The sequence below is a fragment of the Xiphias gladius genome, chromosome 6, assembly GCF_016859285.1.
Source record: "Xiphias gladius isolate SHS-SW01 ecotype Sanya breed wild chromosome 6, ASM1685928v1, whole genome shotgun sequence".
Classification (NCBI taxonomy): Eukaryota; Metazoa; Chordata; class Actinopteri; order Istiophoriformes; family Xiphiidae; genus Xiphias; species Xiphias gladius.
Window position 1 is genome coordinate 28,720,661 of NC_053405.1, and position 17,514 is coordinate 28,738,174.

At 38.2% G+C, this 17,514-nt stretch overlaps 1 protein-coding gene across 2 annotated transcripts in view; it reads right to left on the minus strand.

Moving 5' to 3' along the window:
- mcf2l2 (MCF.2 cell line derived transforming sequence-like 2) overlaps positions 1–17,514 on the minus strand; it is a 130,367-nt gene that overhangs the window by 90,099 nt on the left and 22,754 nt on the right. For both annotated transcript variants that reach the window (XM_040128756.1, XM_040128755.1), the window contains exons 3-14: positions 16,815–16,929; positions 15,399–15,489; positions 13,625–13,738; positions 11,662–11,778; positions 11,345–11,494; positions 9,783–9,907; positions 9,548–9,662; positions 8,874–8,993; positions 7,416–7,607; positions 1,974–2,165; positions 1,694–1,880; positions 1,345–1,448 (exon numbers count right to left, since the gene is read on the minus strand). In XM_040128756.1, the coding sequence (XP_039984690.1) occupies positions 1,345–1,448; positions 1,694–1,880; positions 1,974–2,165; positions 7,416–7,607; positions 8,874–8,993; positions 9,548–9,662; positions 9,783–9,907; positions 11,345–11,494; positions 11,662–11,778; positions 13,625–13,738; positions 15,399–15,489; positions 16,815–16,929 (1,622 nt within the window). The remainder of the gene's footprint in view (positions 1–1,344; positions 1,449–1,693; positions 1,881–1,973; positions 2,166–7,415; positions 7,608–8,873; positions 8,994–9,547; positions 9,663–9,782; positions 9,908–11,344; positions 11,495–11,661; positions 11,779–13,624; positions 13,739–15,398; positions 15,490–16,814; positions 16,930–17,514) is intronic.

Sequence of the window (17,514 nt, forward strand, 5' to 3'; positions counted from 1 at the left end):
GCTTTTCATACATCCTAACAAAAGATGAACTGTTCTGAACCATTTCAAAAGGCATCTGACTTCTATATATATTGTAACAAGTAAAATTCTAAGTACTTTAAGTGTTCAGTTTACACTTGGGTACATGGCTTCTTGGTGTGTGTTAATAGCAAGCAGTGGTGGAAGAAGTATTCAGATTTAAGTGAAAGGACTCATATTGCAGAAAAATGGTCCCTGCTTTACTATTACATAGTCATGGCTAAAATTATTTGCACCCCTGAATTTGAAGTACAGAATTTAGAATTTTTATTCGATTATGTATTAACCTTGGGTATTTTATAAAATATCCAAGGTTATCCTAATAAATATTCTAAATTCTGTAATAAAATTCAGGGGTGCCAACACTTTCAACCAGGAATGTAGCAATGATTATGCTAAACAAGGCTACACACAAAGGTAGAGAGAAATGACCTGTGTGTGTCCAAAAACATTTGACAGTGTAAGCGACAGAAAAACCCTAGGAGTGAAGGAGTGAAGCTCCTGACAAAGGAATATTATTTTATCTGTATTTCTGATCAGCCACACAGGATCATGAGAAAAAATTCTGCCTGTTATGTCTGTTATGTTTTTCTCTAGAAAATTATCAGCATAACAAGACACATTTTCCCTCCAAGTCCATCAGTCTGATCCTGTATCAGCTCACTGATGCCCAAACTGAAACTCTAAAGGTATGTCAAACACAGAGCCTGACGAATGTTAGCAATATCCATTAAACAGCCATGAACATACAGTAACACTGTGAACCACCTTAAGACTGGCATTTATTCCTTCAGTTTTAGTGCACTTTTTGCAATTCGTGCAGTTTAAGGCACAAAAACAACTTTTCATGTTGATCTCATAAGCTCTAAGTCATTTTCTGCTCCTTATCTGTGCACACATTTCACTGATGACTTGCTCGGACACCTGTCTGTAGTTCTTTCTGTTCTCTTAAACCTTCTGGCCATATTTTAGCACCCACAGAGTGCCCAGTGTGTAATAAGACAGTGCATAAACGTTTGAAATGGTTTTTTGTCATATAGGGCTTGGTGTTGAAATTCTGTATCCTTATAATACTAACAGATATACTTTGGTATTACTGAGTATCAACTACTGAGACTGTTATTAAGTAACACCTACCAAACCTTAGTTTAAACAAAGGGTTGTGAATAAGAAATTTTAGATTAATTAGCCACATATCCTAAAGATTGGCAAATTCTTGTACACTTTCAGGCAAGATGAATAGGACTTTAAAAATCATTAAAAATGACTTGTTAAAGGGGTTTTATTGATGCAGTGAGATTTCAAATCGGGATCGGAGGAGGGTACCTTGATGCCTCCCTTGGCCTTGCGTATGTTCTTCTTTTTGTTGGGTTCAGCTTCGGCTGGCTGCTTGCCACTGTTACAGTTATCAGAAGTTCTGCGAGCCAGAGCTGAAAATGAATTGAGAGGACACAGCATAAATAACTTTAGTCATTTCACTCATCACAGCTTGTCTCACATGATGTGAATGAACTCATGAGTTCCGAATATGGCTCAAAAGAACAAGTTCGTACAACATTGTAAAGGTTTGCGGCTCGATTGTATCACAAGTAGTAAGAGTTTAAACAGTTTGAACCCTACACCGGGTTCATCATCTGATGCATAAATTGGTTGGTTATAACAACGTCCAACTCACGCTGGTGGCTCCCTGTAGTCCTGGCGGGGTTCTTCAGTGAGGGCCGTTTGGGAGAGGACTCAGGCCGGGGTGCAACTGGTTGGACGGGCCTCATCTGTTTAGCTGACAGTCTCTTCAGACTGACGTGCCGCTTCTCAAACATCTCCTGGACATCCTCCAGCCGCTTCAGTGCGTTCAGGACACTGGTCTGCAGGCACAGAGCTCACTATCACTCCTTGTAAATATTTTTTGTAACAGAATATCCAGCCATCCTTTAAACTAATGTTTATGTGTACCATACCTTGATATCCTCAGACAGGACAACCTCATACTGGTTGTGGAGGTTCCTCAGTTCAGTCAGCTGATTCTTTTCTGCTGACTCCAGAAAATGTTCAATGTCGGTCAGTGCTGACTCTGCCCCTTCCTGTGACTGACATTTATCCACAGCCTGGGAGGCTAGCAGGTAAATTCCAGACTCACACCACTGGTTTACCTACACAGCAGAAATTCAAACAGGATAAAACTGGGCAAGATTTCAATGTAGCAGACACCATCCCTTCCCATGTGGTGGCTCAGTGTGAGGGTCCTGTGTTTAGGTGCCACTGGGGTCATTTGGGGCCTTCAAAGACATACCATCTTTATTCTTCATGCATTTTGGTGTTATATGATCAAAGAAGGAAAATCTATATGCATAATATGAGAAATAAAAACTTGAGATTGAAAAACAAATAGGTATGTAAACAGGAGAGTTAAGTACACAAGTATTTGGACAGTGACACAATTTTCGTAATTTCCCCTCTTTATACCACCAAAATGGATCTGAAATGAAGCCATCGAGATGTGATTGAACTGTAGCTTTAATTCAAGGGGTTTAACATTAACAGTTTAGGAGCAGCCATTTTATACACATTATTCTCAGAGGCTCAACAGTAATTGAATAATTTACTGACAATCAGTTTCCTGGCCAGCTGTGGCCTGTTCCCTCATTATTTCATGAAAAATTAATCAGATAAAGGACTGGAGTTGATTACAAGTGTTGAATTTGCATTTGGTAGCTGTTCATGGGAACTCTCAATATGCGGCTAATGGAACTGGGTCACTGGTGTTTATTGATGATGTGACTGCTGATAGAAGTAGCAGGATGAATTCTAAAGTGTATAGGACTATACTATCTGCTCAGATTCAGCCAAATGCTGCAAAACTAATTGGACAGTGCTTCATAGTACAGATGGATAAAGACTCAAAACATACTGCGAAAGCAACCCAAGAGCTTTTCAATGAAAAGAAATGGCATATTCTTTAACGGCCAAGTCAGTCACCTGACCTCAACCCAACTAAACCCACAAACAAGCAGCAACTGAGGGTGGCTGCAGTAAAGCCCAGCCAAAGTATCTCAAGGCGGGACACTCAGTATTTGGTGTTGTTCATGGGTTCCAGACTTCAGGCAGTCATTTACTGCAAAAGATTTTCATCCATGTATTAAAAATAATGCTCATATTACAATTACGTTGGTTCGTCCGATTACTTTTGAGCATCTGAAAATTAGGCTACGTTTAAAAATGGCTGTTAATGCAGTTAATGCAAGATTTTTGTTAATGTATTTTGTTTGTCAACCCAGATCTATCTAAACCACTTTATTTGGAGGTTAAACTGAACATGTTGGTGATGATCCCTAATTGTACAAGAAAATTGTTTCACACAACTACAGTAATTGTATAAGTGGAACCGGGAGGTAATTCTGTAAACTGTGATGGATGTTATACAATCTCTTGCCATCGAACATCTTTTTAGCAATGTCACTACGTTCCCAGTTCTCAGCCAATTAATTGGTGAGTATAACAGTTGTGAAAATGAGACCCAAGTTCTATGAAACTGGAATTTCCTCTTAATCACAGATATTTGTATCACAGTTTAATGTTTCGATTAATAGTCATGGACTTCAGAAAGTATTATCTGTTTGCAGTATCTGTGGATGCCACTGTAAGACAGCCAGTGAATGCACAATGTGTGAAATGTAAACAAATCACTGCTAAGATAAAGAGGTAGTAGAAAAGTTCTTGATCAGTAGGCCATCTTTAGGAAAAGTTTGGGAAAAAGCCAAAAAGAGTGAAGAAAATCCAGAAAATGTTATTTATTTATAGATGATTTGGTTTTATGTGACACAACCTTTAAACAGATTCAAATTCTTATGTTTTGTCACATTACACATTTCAGTAAATTAGATAAAAAGCACCATTCTTCTCATTATACAGTCCCAGGGTTATGAGTATTAGCTGAGTTCATTCAAAGTCAAGTAAATGGCAGATGTCTGCTGCAGAACAGGCTCTGTCTTATTTTTGTTAATTTCATTGATAATTAACTTTGCTGTTATGTCAGTGTAAGAATACTGTTACATATTACATTAAATGTGCATTTTTTTAAGTTCCTCTGAAATGCATGCATGAGTGCTCCCAAAATTACATTCCTGTAATGGACATGCTGTTTTTGGTTTATTGTGTTAATGCAGAGTTTTGTTTAAGGAATGCTGTATGTTACCACACTTAATTTTCAAACAAGCTGAATCACAAATAGCACTTACAACAATAGAATGTGCTGTCAACTCTTCTTTAAGGAAAGCTAATACTCATTAAAACCTGATATATACTCAGACAACTTTTCTCCCATCGACCTTCGTCAACTAACTTCAACAATGTCTTCATCTAAACCATCAACTTGTCTCTTAGAACCCATCCCAACTAGGCTGCTTAAGGAAGTTTTACCCTTAGTTAGCAGCTCTTAGTTAGCAGATAAAATCAATCTGTCTTTATTAACTAGCTATGTACCACAGTCCATTAAAACAGCTGTAGTTAAACCTCTTCTTAAATAGCATACCCTTGATCCATGTGTTTTAGCTAAATATAAACCAATATCTAACCTTCCATTTTTCTCTAAGATCCTTGAGAAAGCTGTGGCCAACCAGTTGTGTTTTCAGTCAGGATTTAGAGTGCATCATAGCACAGAGACAGTACTCATGAAAGTTGCTAATGGCCCTCAACACGTCAGAAACACATTGTCTAATGATACACTTACTCTAGATGGCATTGCCCTGGCCCCTAGCACCATTGTTAGGTATCTTGGAGTACTCCTTGATCAGGATATGTCCTTTAACTCCCACATAAAACAAACTTCAAGTTGTGCCTTTTTCACCTACGTAACATCGTAAAAATCAGGCACATCCTGTCTCAAAAAGATGCAGAAAAACTAGTACATGCTTTTGTTACTTCTAGGCTGGATTATTGTAATTCATTATTATAAAGCTGCCCCAGCAAGTATCTAAATACTTTCCAGCTGATCCAGAATGCTGCAGCGCTAGTACTGACAGGAACAAGGAAAAGAGATCACATTTCTCCTGTGTTAGCTTCTCTGCACTGGCTCCCTGTAAAATCCAGAATAAAAAAAATCCTCCTCCTCACCTACAAAGCCCTTAATGGTCAGGTACCATCATATCTTAAAAAGCTCATAGCACCATATTACCCCACTGGAACACTGTGCTCCAAGAACGCAGGCTTACTTGTGGTTCCTGGAGTCTCCAAAGGTAGAATTGGAGGCAGAGCCTTCAGTTATTAGACTCCTCTGCTGTGGAACCTTCTTCCAGTTACAGTCCAAAAGGCAGAAACTGTCAATATGTTTAAGAGTAGGCTTAAAACCTTCCTTTTTGAGCCATCCCAAACTGCTGCTGTAGGCCTATAGTACAAAGGGACTTCCCATGATGCACCAAGCTCCTCCATCCTCCTATTCCTTTCCATCTGTATGTATTCATATCCCATCAGTGCTCGTTACTAACTTGACTTCTTTCCTCTCCCGTAGTTTTGTGCTTTCTCATCTCTCTCCTGTCTCTTCCTGTCGCTTTCTGCAGGTATTTCTGCCCCTGGTGCTGCAGAGTCCGCATCTGTGACTGCAAAGCACCTACTGCTCAACAGCCACTGCTTCAATTATTATGATTATCATTATTATTATTATAATATACTGTTATATTATAGTCTTATTAGTATTATTATTAGCCTTATTATTATAATTATTAGTTTTATTACTAGTCTCATTATCATTATACATCTTTATATGGTACCTTTATTCTGCTATGTTCTCTGTCCTCCCTCCTCCTTCTCTCTCAACCCAGTCGGTTGAGGCAGACAGCCGCCCACCATGAGCCGGGTTATGTTCGAGTTTTTCCATGCCGCTGTCGCCAAGTGCTTGCCCATTGGGGAATGTTGGACCTGCTCTATATGAAAGTGTCCTTAGATAACCTCTGTTATGAAATGGCTCTATATAAATAAAATTGAATTGACCTGAACTAGTCAAACATACACAAGAGTTCACACTTTGTCATGCACTAAGTTATATATCAGTATATCTGCTTCGATCTCATACTGTCTAGCTGTTGTTAGCCTAGGAAGGGACATACAAGCGCTCATGATCCCACATCTCTTTCTTATAAGAGCACGAAGCAGATACCAATGATGCTGTTGGAGTTAACATACTAAGAAAAGAAAAAAAACCTTAGATTCAATGTCTATTTGGGTTTGCTTTTAGGAATGACTGCCAGGATGGTCTGAAAAGTTCAAATTTGAGTTGACAAAAAGGTGCCCTAATTTTTTTTCAAAATATATATATATATCAACAATATGAGTAATATAAAAGGGGTCACTCAGTAATAAATCAAGTCATAGGGATTAACCCACATCATTACTCTCCCGTTCCCCTCAGCCCTACAGAGTTTTTTAGCAGCTTCCAGCTCATTGTTTTGATTTTATGGTTCACAAATTTACAGTTTTTGTTTCAGTCTCATTGCTCTCCTTAATCCTGTTTTATGTTTTTAATGTATTATGTAAATCACTTCAAATTGACTCTGTGTATGAAATGTGCTATACAAATAAAATGGCCTTGCTTTGTTTCCTGTAGCAGCAGGCAGCTATTTTCATCAAAAAGCTCTGATAAACCCACTGTAGTAACTGCCCAGCCCAGCCAGACATTTTTCACAGGAGTTGTTAAAGACCAAGACAGAGCTAAAAGAAGAGTGAATACTGGACTGCAGGTCACAACTTTAAATGAATGCTCATGTTGCACTGTGTCTGCTCTTGTTAAAAAAGACAACTGGTCGAAAACCCATTTGTTCAGAGAACATTATAAAATGACAGTATGTTAATGTGGTTTTATAGCTTGTTCCACTTCCCCAAAGTTTCCAAAAAAACAATTAATAACACTTTAAAGAAGTGTTAAAAGCCCAGCAAATTTATGTGTTTTTAGCCATGCTAACAGAATGAGGGATGGCAATAGCTGGCCAGTTGGTCAGTCCACCATTTTGGTCCCGAGTGATTTATATCAACAAATATACAAATTACCATGGTAAATGCTACACAACCATAGCATATCATATATCTGCGAAACATTATTCTAACGTTGACAAATTAAAAAATAAAAAGATAAATATAAATCACAAGTTTGACAACAAAAGTAATTAAAGGTAGGATACATAAAAGCAAGGCAAGAATTTGAATCAAGCATCATTACATGAAAGTAAGTCTGAAAAAGACTGATTCAAGGCTAATCCAAATCTGTTTGGATTAGGTTTTGGATTAGCCTGTGATGGATTATTTGGACTTTTTCCTCTACGCATGCAATGACAGATTGGCCAAGAGCAAGGAAGCTACCTTGTGTTTCTAGATGTGACTTAGGTAGATGTGTATTAGTCGTACCATATCCTCACCTTTTCAATGCCCATGTGTATCTGCAGGGATTTGGAGAGGACATCCGTCTTTTTCTTGGCCTCATTGCTGAAGTCATCACAGACCCGCCGGAGTTCTACACATTTGGGTCGAATAGAGTCCACAGCGTAGTGGTTGCTCTGGATCAGCTGGTCACCATGCAGCGCATGGAGCTGGGCCTTTTCTAGTGTAGGCTGGAAGAATAAGAATTCAGAATACATACATTACATTGTATTACATTGTAACAACCTCTACAATGTAATACTCTAATTCCTTATGATCACAATATCCCAGTAACTCTGTAAAAAGCCTCCTGTTGATCCAGAATGCAGCAGCGCAAGTGACAGAAACTTGAAAAAGAAATCATATTATTCCTGTTTTAGCTTCTCTGCAGTGGCTTCCTGTAAAATCCAGAATAGAATTCAAAATCCTTCTCCTTACATACAAAGGCCATGACAACCAAGATGTATCATATCTTAGACTCAAGGTTGAGGTTTCCTCTTTGATAAAGCTTACAGTTAGGGCTGGTACAGGTGAGCCCTGAACCATTACCTTAGTTATGCTGTTTTAGGCCGAGGCCGCTGGGGGAACTCCCATGACGCAATGAGCACTTTTTCACTCTTCTTCCCTCTCTCTCTCTACCCATGCATTTATTTCACATTACTGTGTGTCATTAACTTTGTGTCTTCTTTCTCCTGCAGATTCTGTCTTCCCCTGTCTGTCCTCTTTCTCCCTGTTCTCATTCTGCATGTATCTCTGTCTCAGGAGCTGCAGGATCCGTAGTCAGAGATACCTGTTCATAGTTGGAACTGATGGGTTTCTCTCTATAACAGGTCTTGACCTTACTCTGTAAAGTACCTTAAGATAATATATGTTATGCTTTGTTGCCACACAAATAAAATGGAATTGAACTGAAAAACTGAATTGAATAAATGGTAATAAAAGTATTAAAATGGTAATAAAAGTCTGCTGTTGTAAACACTTTTAAAATAACTAGGGTATTGAGTTTCTTTTTTTTTTCTAATAGTAAAAGGTAGTAAGTCATATGCCAGCTGTTAATAATGCAAAACTGTAGTTGTAAATGTCATATGTTTTTTAATAAATGAATTTGGAACGAATTAGAGTGTTTTCCTACTTAACAAAAGAGCTAAAAAGATAAAGCAAGTGTGATGCTCGAGTAGCATAAGAACCAGCCAAAAGGATTGTTTACAACCTCGCCACCCAAATGCTGTTCTTGGTAATGGTTTGTTTGTGATCTATAAAGCATTAACGAATGATTTATAAACAATAAATAACTCCATTAGTCACAACTTATAAAGGGTGACTTTGACTGCTAATAAAATGGCCTTAAATGATGTTTTGTGTGTGTGTGTGTGTGTGTGTGTGTGTGTGTGTGTGTGTGTGTGTGTGTGTGTGTGTGTGTGTGTGTGTGTGTGTGTGTGTGTCTGAGTGAGACTGACCTGAGCCTTCTCCTCCAGTGTTTTCAGTTCCTTTAGCAGGTGTTCAAGTCCGGCCAGACAGTCTCTGATAACTGATAAGCTGGTTAGACTGTCCCTCAAACTGTCCAGAGACACTTTAACCTGTAGAAGCAAAGAGGGGATAGACACAGGGACTGAGAAAAGACAGAGAAAATCATTATGCTATCCACTTCAGCTGCATTGTAATAATATTTATTTTCTCCATTATTTTATTATTATCCAGGCTCAGCTTCACTTCAGTAAATTTTAATACTGTATTAATTAAAATAGAAGAAACCCTAGAAGTTTTGATTGTTTCACTCCAAACTCCTGAAATTAAATGATCCTGAGAGATTTTAATTTCTTAAGCATGTCAAATGTGTTAGAAATATGAGGATAGACATTAATTGAAACATATTGCAACAAGACACCTGACACAGAAATTTACAGAAATTTTAGAACACGAGGTGGCAGACAGGATGTAAAACAGAGTCACTGTATTTACAATTTCCAAACTGGCTCAGCCAGACATTGTTTTGTATAGTGTGTTATTCAATGTATGATTTTACAGCTGAAGTGTTTTGGAGCTGTATGAAGAGGAGACACATGCAAGATCCAAAGGTTGAAGGTCAGAAGCAGCTAGGCAGACAGAGAGACAGAGAGGTCTACAGATATACCTCTCTGAAGTCCTGTTCAAAGTGGCGTAGCTGCAGGCACTGCTCCAATTTTAGATGGTGTTTGCACCAGAACTGTTCAAAGGCATTCTCTGTCTCATCCAGCTGGGCTAGGAGCCTGAAACACACAATAGGAACTTCATTACACACACAGTGAGAATGTCGATAGGACTACATGCCCATACTATAGGCTGAGAAACATTATATAATATATAGGAAAAGCTTTGCCAGCTGTCACCTTTCCACAGTGGTTTGGTTCTCCATCTCATCTGGGTTGAGTTTGTTATTCTCTGACTTAGCTGCCTGCTCCTTGATACAACCTAACAAGGTGGTGCCCTGTTTCAAAGCTAGTTTCAGTTCATCCTGGTATAGAGACACAGAAGATTTAGAAATAACATTAATATCATCTGCAAAACAGCAGACCGGTTTGAGGTCTGTATACCTGTCATTGGAACATGCAATCTGTATCTGGTATGTTGTCTGGATAATGACATCAGTTTACTAGCCATTTATATTTATACCTGGTATATGCAAATTAGTTAGGCGGAGCTAGCAGGCTTGTAAACAAGGGGAAGTGATGCAGAACATTCTTGAGCGGATAGTACAACTTGCAAGGCAAGAGTTTCATGATAGACTGAGACAACCAAAGGCATCAGTGGAGTACTTTTCAGTAGGCTTGCTAATGAGCCTAATGTTACTTACAGAGTTATACTATACACATACGGATTCAAACACTGAAGATGCGCAAGGACGCCATTCATTGTGACCTGAACAGCCACTGCAGGTCTGGATTCAAAAGTCAAGTGAAGTTAAAAAAGGTTCAACTTTATGCAACGTCTCCTGATGCGTAGAAACAAAAGATTATACGGGAAAGGTCAGTCACCTGTACCTTCATGCATGTTATAATGGCCCCTACAGAGTGGTCCAACAACATGATGCTTCTGTATTATATGGGCTCTACTTATTTTTCCTTTGTAGACGAAGGTTTTGTTTGTGGCTTTTTGATGGACAGCTTGGGATAGGACAGGACAGGAAAAGCTTTTTGGACTTTTTTTTTTTCTTCAATTTTGGTATTGCTGAAGTGCTAGCACTGAGAAAGACATTTTGTGGTCATGTCCTCGTACTATGCGCCTAATCACACCAGCATTTACAACAGCAAAATTTTTCAGAACTAAATAAATTTATTTCTGGGGACTTGTTGCAACTTGTGGATTTGCTTGCAGAGGTGAGCAAATCATCTTGTCTGCTCTTATCTTAGAGGAAATACTAGAGAGAGTCCAGAATATGAGGAAGCTATAATATTAGCTGTGTGATACCATCAATCTTTTAATAACCCTAGTTAGCCAAATGAGAAGCTATGAAAAGAAGTTTAACTCTTCCCATCCATTTTGCCACAAACTAACTTAGCTAAAACCAACCATAGGAAATGCATGAACCACCAATTATTCACAAGGTCAACAAGCTTCAACTACCACCAGTTTCACAAATGAATCTGTCTGTGCCTCTTTCTGCGGTAACCAGGCACTAATGTTACGCTGGATTTCTCTTAAGCAAGTTGACATTTTTTTTATTTGACTGTTCCCCAGACTTGTAACTTGTAACCATGTATAACCTTCTTTCAAATTCATGCATTGTGATGCATTTGCATTTGGGAACCAGTGCAACTTTTTTTATTGTTGGGTGCTGGAGTGCCATAGTTATGAATCTGTTTCAGCCTAACAAGTGCGAATTTCTTTGTTGTCATGCATTCATGTCCTGTCTGCGGGAGTATGAGTTGGTGTATTAAAAATGCGAAATCACCTTGAGGTTGTTGTGTTTGTCGTTGTGTGCTGTGAGCAGGTCTTTGGTGCACTGGACGTCATTGGGCAGCTCTGTCTCTGCCAGGTCTGTCCCAAACTTCTGTAACATCTGGGCTGTGGTTTTCACTGTCATGGCAAAGTTTTCTATGGCCTAGGGAAAAGATCCACATGTGACTCTGACTTCTAGAATGTAACTGACCATACAGCTGCTGAAAAGTCAAATCTGTGATGTCTCCACAACTGTTATATTTTTCAAATTCCCAAATCACTAGTATTAAGGTTATGGTATACAGTATTTAGTACTGTATGGTTACTCACAGTTCGGTGGTGTATCCACTGACTGTGACAGTACTCCAGACTTCCTCCTAGCTCCCGGGTCAGCTGGCCTCTATCCACATAGCCATGTAGGTCTGACAGAGAGTTCAGCATCACAATCTGCAAACACATTCAATATATTACAATACTTTTGGTCATGACCCACATTATGTAACAGTGAGACTAATTGTGGTAGTTGTAATGAGTTCAGTAAAAAAAAAAAAAAAGAGAGAAACATCTTATCAGTGTCTCTTTAAAGGGCGAGTTCACCGATTTTACACATCAAGTTCAGTTTTTAAAAAAAAGACTTTTACTAGGGACTCAAAGTCAGGATATCTCAGCCTCCACTGCAACAATTTTGAGCATTCTTCTTTAAATGTGTCTCTTGTGAGTCCCCCAACTTTAAAAACATGAAATACTAATTCACTTGAGCACCCATTTAAATTCATTGAATTTGAACTATATTATATTATTATATCCTGCTCATTGTGAAAAATCTAGGGCAGGTACATATCCTGAATAGGTCGAACTGGAATTAAACTTAACCAAATCGACAAGGGATCCAAAGGTTGTGACTTAGAGTACAACAGGATACTGCTTTATGTCTAACTTTGCCACTGGAAAACCTGGAAAAAAACTGTCCTTGGAATGTTTTTCCCCATTTAGTTGTTTAGTAGTTTAGTTTTGGCATTTCTCCCCCATTTTATTTTTTGTAGAGGGGAGTCAGCTTTAACAGAATATATGCTTTCATGTCGGGAAATACAATGTAAACATAGTATAATGGAACAATTAACTAAATAAATGAAATATGAAAAGTCCAAGTAATTAAAAAAAATAGCAATTTTCTTTTTGATTTTGGTCTAAATTTTCTGTGAGGGGTGCATTGTGTGGGAAAGTATTTCTAAAATCCAGGCTTTGGCCCTAATGTGGTCTCAAATCATACATCTTAGTGTTTCATATTGGTGAAGCTGATCCCTTGAATTTAACAGCCTCACCCTGTTCACCCATCAAGGCAGAAGCCAATATTTTAGAAATACCCTTATAGATAAATTTGTCCAGATATCAAAAAGAAAATTGCTAACACCAGTTTTAGCACCCTTCACTGGATTCCCATTTCTTTTAGAATACGGTTCAAAATATTAATTATGGCCTATAAAGCATTGAATGGTTTGACTCAAGATACATCTCTGACCTTTTGATCCCTTACACTCAAGGATGCACTCTTAGGCTGGCCGAAAAAGCTCTTCCCGCAGTTCCAAAGTCCAGACTTTTGACGGTGACTGAGCTTTTGCTGTCTCAGCTTGTAAACTGTGGAATGAATTACCTTAAAATGTATTCATTAGGTAATTTTATGTGTTTTCACTTTTACTATTTACTTTTATCCACACATCCTTTGTGAGATTTATCATAACATTGATGTATTTTGAGAGGACCTTTGCTTCTAGGGATTGAGTTCATTGGATTGTTTGATATGTAACTGGTACATCAGCGTTCGGAGTTTTAAATATTGTAAATACTTGATTGTGTACATGTTGATGTAACTGATGGTAGGGCTAGACCTGGGAATCACACCTGTGTTGAATCATGTGGACCTTCTGGGTCACATTCTGAGTAAACCTCATGAAAAAAATTAGGAAACATTATAAAAACTAAAAACAAAAAACAAAAAAATGGAAGCAGCTACAGCCACCTATGGATGTTATATGAACTTCCATTTTGAGTTTTCACTGTTGGTACATATTTGCTGGGGAGGATTACCACTTTAATCCTTGACACAAGCAATGCCTAATCCAGTTGAGTTGACTCGTACCCAAAATTTGTATTCATGCATCATTTATTAGTCATGCATTCAATTAAAAACCTCACATCTCTAATTAACCACCTTTTCTGGCGAGAATAAATTAATTTTTCCTTGTGATTGCTGCTGATGTTTTTATGGCGGTACTTGAAGCATGCCCATCGGTACCTTCATTTTAAAGTCATCCTTGTGCAGCTTGATCCCGATCTCTGCTATAGCTCTTTGGAAGAACCTGGACGGCCTCAGCACCAATACCAGCTGCAGGTTTCCTGGAAATGCCCCCTAGATAACAAAACAAAATATAAATTTACATTCATTATTTCAGTAATTTTCCTTAACTAAAGACCAACCAGCAGGCAAATGCTGTGACCACAATGAGAGAGACAGACATTTGAATGCATTTGCTTATATATGTGGCTCTCTGGTATCAAATCATTAAAGGACCAAATTATTACAGCAGCTTTTTATGAAGAATCTGACACAGTGACAGGTCAGTGGAGCTCAACCTAGCTCCATATGTCTGTGAGTTAGTTGGCACTGCCAAGTAGGAGGACATAAATTGTCCAAATATATAAATCAGGCTGTTTGTCATTTCTCATTAAAAATCACATGAAATGAGAGTCACTGAACTAACTGCGGCTCAAGATGAACTTCTATCTTAAAACTGCAAATTCATATACATGTCACCAGAGTGACTTGTTTTTAAAACCACATGCCATCCTGTTATTGACATTGTTATGGTATCTATTATGAGAGCATGCCTATTAGTAGAAGAACCTGTTTCAGACATTGCAAAACAGCAAAAATATGCAGAATTGGCAACTCAATGAATACTACAATGCAGCAGAATGTAGCTCAAATAAAATGGAGTAAGATTTCTACTGGCTATCACTCTCTGTACATCAAGAGCTAACATGAGGTCCAAATGTCCAACTGGGTGAAGATTTTCACACAAACATGCAAATAATAGTATTGATCGCTGAAATGTACACTAAAGCAACTTCCAAATATTTTTCCACATTTTTCTAAACCTTTGGCACTTATTATCTTGTCTATAAATTGTTAGTCTAACCTCAGCAGGTACTTACTAGGGTTCATGAGTCCGACAAGGGATCTAAGAGAAATGTGCTGCCAGGGGTCATCAGATTGCTGGGGTCGTAGTTAATTTTTAAAAATCTGCTAGACAATTTTTTTTTAATTTTGTTTTGGTTGTCTTGTAGAAACTCAAAAAAAAAAACTAACTAAACCACAAAAAAGTATACAATATCTAGTTTAGGCTATATACTGTATTCCTTTCCATGTGCACCAGGTGACAATGACGATTTTAGCTGGAAAAGAATATTTTAATATATAATAGTATTTTGCATGTTTAGGTTTTATACATTCTGTAAATTAGAAATCATTGTATTTAGTTAGTTATGAACTTGGGGCATACTCATGAGGTGATATTTTATCCACTGCACATGTATGTACAAACACTGTACAAATATCTACCACTTGCACCATAAAAATAACAAATAAGAAAAGTATGAGAACAAAAGGTTATTGAATTAATTTGTTTTTTATCATGTAAAAGCTTGCTCTACCTTAATATTTGTGGTGTAAAAACAGGATAACTTTGGTTGCAGTATAGACTTAAAAATCAATTTTGGCGCAGCATAATTATTTTTATAATACAAGGTCTCCGTGGAAAAAGTCTTATTCATAACTGCTTTTAACATCCAAGTGAACACAGAAGATGCATAAATACTGTATAGCTCCAACTGTATGAAATACAATTTTTCTGCAATTGTCCTTTGATGATAATTTTTTAGTAACACTAGAAATAGTGCTTGTTCACAGTATTAGCTATAAATATCTTTACTTATATGTACATATGTATGTCATATTTATATAAACATTTATATGGTGATTTGAGTACTAGGTGTCTTAGAGAACTTACAGCGATCCTTGATAGAGAGGCCTTTACTGAACTCCATTTGTCCTTCCGCCTGTCGATGATGATAATGAAGCCGATACTGGCAGCATCCAGACTGGAGATGGAAGGTAAAGAAAATGTAAACTGGACTGCTACTTTGCACTGATGTGTTGTGTCTTTGTGTAAGCTGTGCCATGTGACATTTTAGCATGGCTAGTTGACTGATGGTACGCTACATGCCGAATAACAGAAGGTTCTATGAAAACAAAGTTATATCCAAAGAATTTAGGGATTTCTCTTGGGAACGGTGAACATAATGCCTGTTTTTTTTTTTTTTTTTTTGTATTAATTCTAGCCATCTCTTACAGAGCACTTAAACAACCCGCAATTAGCTAGAGTTTCTACAGGCAAATGAAAACTAAACAAAAAAAAATTGAAAACAAAAAGTCAAAACGAAATAAAAAATAAAAACTTATGAAAAATGCAAAACTATAATAACCTCATGGAATCCAAGTGGGGGAGGAGGAGGAGGCAGAGTTTGAAGACTTGGAGGAAGCCTCTCATATCTCTGACAGAGGGCACTGAGGTAGTCAAAAAGCAGCAGCAAAGCGGCAGGTGTGGATGACATTCTTCCTGAGATTCTGAAGTCTCTGGATATTGTTGCCCTGTCTTGGCTGACATGCCTTTTCAATGCCCCATGGAGGTGGGGGACAATACCTGTGGACTGGCAGACCAGGGTGGTGGTTCCCATAATAAAAAAGTGGGACCGGAGGGTGTGCTCCGATTATGGGCTTATCAAACTGCTCAGCCTCCCCAGGAAAGCTCATACCAGGGTGCTAGAAAGGAGGCTTCACCCAATAGTCGAACCATGGAATATAGGAGGAGCAATGCAGATACAGACCTTGGCGTGGAATAAACGGCCAACTTTTTACCTTTCCAAGTTTACTGGAGGGGTTGTGGGAATTTACTCATCCAGTCTACATGTGTTTTGTGTTTATATGTCAAGAAAAAATATTGTGTTTAATCGAAGTACTGCACAGAATTTCTGCGGCCATTTAATATTTCCGTTTAGAAAAACTACACAATGCACAGAGTAGAAGAAAAGGAGGGCTTACTAAGGGCCCGGTAGATAATTTTTGACCAGTGCCCATGACAGTGCAGTTGATTTTATATGGCTTCCTTCCTTCTGTTAAGCTGTAATGAGATGACTAGAAATAACCCCATCAGTGTAAATGGAATTTTAAAAAAACCTGTTTAATAGGATTGTGTAATGCTGTAGAGTCTGAGAGATTAAATGGAGGTCTCGCACAAGCTCTTTCATTGATGACCAATAAACAGAGTGGGGCCTTCTTATGGCTAACAGGTGACTTGAAGAGTAAGGCTGTGATTATATGAGGGCAGCCACAGTGTCTAGTCTTATGTGTGTGAGCGTGTGTGTACCTGGGGATGCTGGTCAGGTAAGTAACTACATTGAGGAAGTCTTCCTCTGGCACTTCGCTAAAGCCTGAGTACTCTGGGAAGGTGATGATGGGGGCACCATCTTTCCCTCGTCCTCCTGCAACACAAAACCATCACACACAACATTTACTATCCTTTCTTCTTGCATAAACTCAACCTTAAGTATTACACTGTATGACATATACTGTATATTCTCTATCAGATTGTTTCAGCTATTCGTTGAAACTACTGTATATAATGTTATACTGTATGTTTATACTAGTTGTCCTGCCATGCAGCATTTTATACACATTTCCCACAAATTCCGCTTGATTATGATCAATGGTATTGTTTGAAACATTGGGATCTGAACTTAAGTTTAAGATACATCTCTGCTGGGTTTGAACAAAGTTTGCTGCACAGCATGAGTTTGCACTGGCTGGCCTGGGAGTGGGAGAGTGGGGTAAAGGTTGATGAACAAGGTTCCTGAAATTTCAAGTGTGTAGCCCTGAATGTTCACGTCAAATGACGCCAATGTTCCCTTCTAAAATGTTTTCTTCCACAAAAAGTCACAAGATGGCCATCTTAAGCTAAAATTCACCTCAACTAAAATTTTAAGACATTCTGGTATGTGTAGAGAGAACACTGATACTGTATATAATTCTAGAAATTACCAAAACGAGTAGTCCAGAAGTGTACCTAA